The sequence below is a fragment of the Anopheles darlingi genome, chromosome 2 (assembly GCF_943734745.1).
Source record: "Anopheles darlingi chromosome 2, idAnoDarlMG_H_01, whole genome shotgun sequence".
Taxonomy (NCBI): domain Eukaryota; kingdom Metazoa; phylum Arthropoda; class Insecta; order Diptera; family Culicidae; genus Anopheles; species Anopheles darlingi.
The window spans coordinates 52,129,403-52,135,998 of record NC_064874.1 but is presented as its reverse complement, the minus strand read 5'-3'; the positions used below and the strand labels follow the sequence as shown (position 1 = coordinate 52,135,998).

The following is a 6,596-nucleotide window of genomic DNA, read 5'->3' as shown; positions in this document are numbered from 1 at the left end:
AAAATAGCGCAGATCTCATAACACTACTACTCTTGTACTCCTCTTGCTTTTCTGTTTGTATGCGCATGGGGATAATATTCAGTGGACAATGATCTTATTTTGAATATCGAATTAACCAAAAAAATGAGTATCTGTTCCATTAATTTTAATGTGCGTGTGTCATCAAGCTGATACATTTAGCTATGATATTATCTATTTCCCTGCATAATTGCAATAATAATTCATTTTAATTGTTTTCAACAGCATTGGGACACTTCGTATTACGCTTGGTAAAAAAACCATATGCAACAATCTTATTAGATCAAATGATAAGAAAAGATAAAGTGATTAAACACATGAATAGCAGCAACAGTAGAAATGTGATCCAGAACAAGGCAACTAAAATAAGATTTAGAAAGTAGGCAAAATATAATTGCAATACCGCGAAATATTTGCATTAGAATTCTAAGGCAAAGCGATGTATCCGTTGTCCACAAATACAAGCAAATCGTCCAATACCATCGGAAATAGTTATGTGTGTAATGTGACACAGCGTGCAACACGAGGTGTCGAGCGCTAGCGTTATTTGAAATGAATTCATTTACCAGTTTTATGTTGTCTTTCAGTCGCGAGGCATTAGAATTTGTGTCAATAACAAGCTACGAAATCACTCTTGAAGTGTTTGTGCAATAGTGTATTCAGTGTTTGCTACAGAATGATATGCAGGCGCTTGTTAAACAATACCTGCTTTAGCATGAATGGCATCTGCTAGTACACAATTAGATAATTCGAGAAAAATGGTGCCATAGAAACAACAAGATCGCCCTCATATGCATTAAAAACCTTACCAGGTGTAATGGGAATCCAAGAATTCGTAGTATATGCATCATAACGTCTAAAGTGCTGTTTATGAGAAAAGAGTTCACTTCCGCACAGTGGTTTTAGTGTTACGTTTATAATATTCCTTAAGCTTATTTGGCTACAATCGAACAAGCGGTGCCAAAAATAACACCTTCAAGTTCTCCGAGAAAAACAGCGGGCATAGTACCATCTTGGGGCCAAAATGGCCTCATTGACAACAGGTGTGGCAGGAGCAGGTGGTATAGCACCAACATTGGCCAGTGCGGGACCTGCCTTAGAAGATCCGTTGACTCTTGATGGAGGAGGAGCGAACAACCAACCAAAGCGACCACCAAGAAGACCCGGAAAAGTAGTTCCCGATCGTCCTCCGCGTGTTTTCTACTGCTTGACGTTAAAGAATCCTCTACGAAAACTGTGCATTAAAGTAGTTGAGTGGAAGTATGTCATACTTCATATTTAACATAAGGAAATGCTTCACTGGCAACGTGCTATAGATTTAGTCTAGACCCTTGATTGATTAATATCATACAAACGTATCCACATTAGTTATTCGTAGTAAATATAAACTATCACTGTCGATAAAATTGGTTCCAAGAACTGATTTCTATTAATAGAAAGGCTGTGAGATATTTCTTTTTTAAATTGTTAATTTATACATTGAACTGAAGAGTAAAAGCAGGGAGCCTCACACAATTTGTGTACACTTGTTTTTGCTTTCGTTTGGAAAAATGCACATACAAGACGTTTTGTTGCTATTGGCTAGTTAAAGTTAACTTACTCAATATGATTAATTGTTTATTTTATTTCTTTACATTTACTTCTAACATTTTTTATGAGTGCTTATCCTTTTATGAGTATTGTGTACAATTTTGGGATCAATCGAAGTCAAACTGACAAAGATATTGATTTTTGATCCGCCTTTCATACAAGGCTCAATGCATCTACTCAGCTACCAATGCAGCTACTTTGCAGCTGAAGCGGGTTTCCCAAAAAGCCGGTGCCCACCGAAGCATAAAAACTACTGTACCGATCGATTTGTAATTTTGAACACATAATCTGGCCGCTATTTGCCAGGTAGCCCCGTCGAGTTTTTGTAAGAATTACAAAATATTGTTCTTCAAATAATTGTGTGAAACTCGTTTTTTGGCGCAACATAAAAAAAACATAACTTTTCCAACTTCAAAAAAATCTGCCAAAAATCTAGAAATAGAAAATTTAACAAACACTCGACGGGGCTACCTGGATAAACTTAAAATATCACTAAAGAATATTCATTTGTATGTTTCTGATGACCCGGCACGTGGCTACGATGGGCACCGCAAAAAGTAAATTTTTTCAAACTCGCCTTTCAAAATGGGATGCTACAAACGTAGGTTTTAATCAATCTTCCCCAAAACACATCCAAATATCCTTGAAAAGTTTTAGGTTCATATGACATTATTTTGAAATAATAAGTTATATGGCTTCTTAACTAAAAATCGTCAAAAATAAGCCTATTTTTTAAGCCTATTTGAAATATCCAAAGCCTCCCCCTCCCCTTGAAGAAATATCTCGTTAGGTTAATTAACTTTAATCCCCTTGAAGATATATCTCGTTAGATTAATTAACTTTAATATTAATAAGTCTTTAATAATTAATAAGTCTATTACAAATTAGTTTAATGTCTATTATTGTCCAGGCCATTCGAATATCTCATACTTTTGACGATATTTGCAAACTGTGTCGCGCTTGCAACATACACGCCCTTCCCTAATGGAGATTCCAATGCCACTAATGCTCTGTTGGAAAAGGTAGAGCATGTTTTTTTGGTCATATTTACACTGGAATGTGTTATGAAACTGGTTGCCTATGGATTTGTCATGCATCCTGGCGCCTATCTTCGAAGTAGATGGAATATGCTGGACTTTACTATTGTTTTGATTGGGTAAGTAGTGATGATTTATGATTTATTTAGTGTAGTTTATGTTTTTTTTAACTAGTAACGAAGAGCTGGTATTATTTTTTGATTCATCATAGTGATACATCGAAAAATTTCAGATGATCCCACACTTTTACGTGTAGCAACGCACGCCAGATCATGCTATATATCTATCTCTATCTACGTTCTATATATATTGGGTAGTCGAAAAAGTCTTCTCGAATTTTGGTAATAGGTGTCTTTGGAATCGTCTATTTCCACCGCTGTCGATCATATTATCTCATATAATACAGAGGCGTTTTGGGTGACATTTTAAGTGTCATTAATTCAAAACAAATTTGAAAGTTAATTTGGAGAAGTTTCAAAAAAATTATAGCTTTTCAAAAATGTATTAAAATAATAAAGAAATCGCTAGATTTTGATTTTTTTTAATAAAAAGGGGAAGAATGCCACGCAAGGCACCAATCAAATTTGAGAAGTTCACGGCTACGATGCTGTATCAGTTCATATAGCACAGCAATGGCAATTTCGATGCACCTCGCTCTGGTCGACCTATCGCTGCAAAAGTTAAATTAAATTTTAGAAAAGATTGCCCAGGACCGTCATATAGGGCCCTATTGCGAGTGTCTTGTCTTGCAAACGAGACTGCCTTACTACTGCTGAAAAAACTTAGCAGTCTTGTTTAGCTTTTATGAATGAACTTGTGATTTTTTACAGCCTGATTTCAAAACAAATACTAATACTACCAAATTAATCACCAACACAATTAAAAACCAACATCTTTCGCTCCAATGGCAACTACGACCAAGACGAAAAAATATACCATTTTCAGTCTCGTTTTCAAGACTCAGAGTCTGTTGCCAAAACCTACCAGACTCTGAGTCTTGAAAACGAGACTGAAAGTCGCGTTGCCATTGGACCGAAGGATGTTGGTTTTTAGTGGTGTTGGTGATTAATTTGGTAGTATTAGTATTTGTTTTGAAATCAGGCTGTAAAAATTCACTAGTTCATTCATAAAAGCTAAACAAGACTGCTAAGTTTTTTCAGCAGTAGTAAGGCAGTCTCGTTTGCAAGACAAGACACTCGCAATAGGGCCCATAAGCAGCAATGCCATAGCCAAGGAGCTAAATATTCATCATCAACCGGCTTTGGTCCATTTAAAAATGGCTGGCTACAAAAAGAAGCTGGAGGTTTGGATACCACATGAATTGTCTGTTAAATTGGGCTGAATTAACATCTGCGAATGTTTACTGAAAAGAAATGAAATCTAACCATTCATGAAGCAAAAGGTAACAGGAGACGTAAAGTGGATGAAATAAGAGAGTAATGTGCGAAAAATATCATGGTGCAAAAAAGGTGAACCTAAACAAATGTCCCCAAAGCTAGGATTGAAGCCGAAAACGGTTATGCTGTGTGTGTGTCGGATTGGAAAGGAATCATCCATTATGAGCTTCTCTAGCCTGGCCATACGATTGAATCTACTCTTTACTGTCAACAACTGATGAGATTGAATCAAGCAAACATGGAAAAACGGCCAGAACTGATCAACACAGAGGGCATCGTCTTGCATCACGACAACGCTAAACCCCACATTCTTTGATGACTCGCCAAAAACATAGAATACTTGATAGGGAAGTTTTGGTGCATCCATATCCCTGACCTTGCACCATCACTTATTCTATTTATTTATTGATTATATAAAATCACTTATATCCTTCGATGCAAAACTCTCTTAATGGACTTAAACTGGCGTCAAGAAAAGTATGTAAAAACTACGATTCAAAGTTTTTAACCGATAGCTCACGAAATTTTTACATGAAAGGAATAATATCTTCAACCGAAAAATGGCAAAAGATAGTTAATCAACATGAAAAATATTTGCTTCAATTAAGTTGTTTAGAAATAATAAAAAAAAATCATTCGAAGTTTGATCAAAAATAAGAAATCACTTTTCCGACTACCCAATAGTTTAATATAACATTTAGCTGAAAAATTAAAGTTGTAAGGTTTCGTCACAAAAATCCACAAAATGTGTCTGATTTTGATCCGGATTAATGTAAGCCTCCCTTTAACGAGATTTGATAAAATTGATAGCTCATGTAATCAATAACATTTTTCTACATGTATTTTAATTTCAATATTAATTAATATTAACGTTGCCAAATATGAATATTTTTTCGCGGCTATCAAGCCACCTCATAAATGACTCGATTAATTTAAAGTCTATATTAATCACAATTCGAACGAATGAATAATATCAATATCAATATATATTTCTATTTTTACAATTCATACAGTATGATTAGTACCACTTTATCTAGTATCATGAAGGATGGATTTGATGTAAAGGCACTGAGAGCCTTTCGTGTGTTACGTCCTCTTCGATTGGTTTCTGGAGTGCCCAGTAAGTTTTTATTTGATCAATTCGCTTGGTTTCTTTCTATGCGTAGGGACAGACATTTATAATATATAGAAATATATTGAGATATTGATAACATGATACGTATGATTTGATAAAATATGTGAATTTGGCAGGTTTACAGGTAGTGCTAAACTCCATTTTAAGAGCAATGGTTCCTTTGCTACACATTGCTCTCTTGGTCTTGTTCGTGATTATAATTTACGCTATTGTTGGCCTTGAACTTTTTTCTGGAAAGATGCATAAGACGTGTTTTCACAATATCACTGGTAAGTCATTGAATGGTTCAAGATTTGACACAATTTCCATCGATTGTTTCTGAATTTGTTTTAGGTGACATGATGGAAGATCCTACACCATGTGGTGAAGGTGGATATCAGTGTAACTCGATTGGATCTCATTATATTTGTCGTTATTATTGGGAAGGTCCTAATGCAGGCATAACGAACTTTGATAACTTTGGACTTTCCATGCTTACCGTATTTCAGTGTATTACTTTAGAGGGATGGACGGACATGTTATATTATGTAAGTTTTACGACAGTTTTCTTTTCAAAACTAAATAAAATTATTTCCTATGGAACGGAATAATCAAAGAAATCAAATCTAAGTCCATTTACCATGCAATTGAACATAATTCAATTCTCCTTTCAGATTGAAGACGCGATGGGGAGCAATTGGCAGTGGATCTATTTCGTGTCGATGGTAATTTTGGGTGCATTCTTCGTTATGAATCTAATTCTTGGCGTACTTAGTGGTGAATTTTCCAAGGAACGAACAAAGGCAAAATCGCGTGGAGATTTCCAAAAACTACGTGAAAAACAACGAATTGAAGAAGATTTAAAAGGTTATTTAGACTGGATAACACAAGCCGAAGATATAGACACTTATCAGGATCCTCCATTGATCGGAATGATACAGGAGAGTAAAATGAAGATAGTCAAAGCGAATGTTGATAATACTAATAATAGTGTTGGTGGCATAGCTATGGATTCTCTGAATCAGATTCCGGAAACGACAGCAGATTATATTCATCAACAATCGGAGTCATGGTACAAACGGCGTTTGCGAGCATGGGATCGGTTCAATCGCAAAATGCGACGATCCTGCCGGAAGGCTGTAAAATCACAAGCTTTTTACTGGTTAATAATCGTCTTGGTCTTTCTTAACACAGGAGTGTTAGCAACAGAACATTACCACCAACCACAGTGGTTAGACGATTTTCAAGGTAAGGATTTAAATGCTCATAAATTATATCTTTCGATACAAGTCTTCGAGATAAAATACGATTAAAAGAAAGCTATATGTTATGTATTATTTTAGATGTAGTGATATTATAGTGTGGAAACCCCTTTGCACTGCGTTTTACTGCACTGTGATAATGGTGTAATGTCTAGCATCCCACTGCACAGTCTATTGC

General features: G+C 35.5%; 1 protein-coding gene across 1 annotated transcript in view; it reads left to right on the top strand.

The window, feature by feature from the left end:
- The first annotated feature begins 334 nt into the window (after positions 1–334).
- The window catches only part of LOC125951585 (muscle calcium channel subunit alpha-1-like), a 14,540-nt gene continuing 8,278 nt past the window's right edge, over positions 335–6,596 (top strand). Inside the window, exons 1-6 of the mRNA XM_049680525.1 lie at positions 335–1,278; positions 2,519–2,764; positions 5,056–5,162; positions 5,294–5,446; positions 5,511–5,704; positions 5,831–6,404. Of these exons, the coding sequence (XP_049536482.1) occupies positions 1,043–1,278; positions 2,519–2,764; positions 5,056–5,162; positions 5,294–5,446; positions 5,511–5,704; positions 5,831–6,404 (1,510 nt within the window). The 5' untranslated portion in view covers positions 335–1,042. The remainder of the gene's footprint in view (positions 1,279–2,518; positions 2,765–5,055; positions 5,163–5,293; positions 5,447–5,510; positions 5,705–5,830; positions 6,405–6,596) is intronic.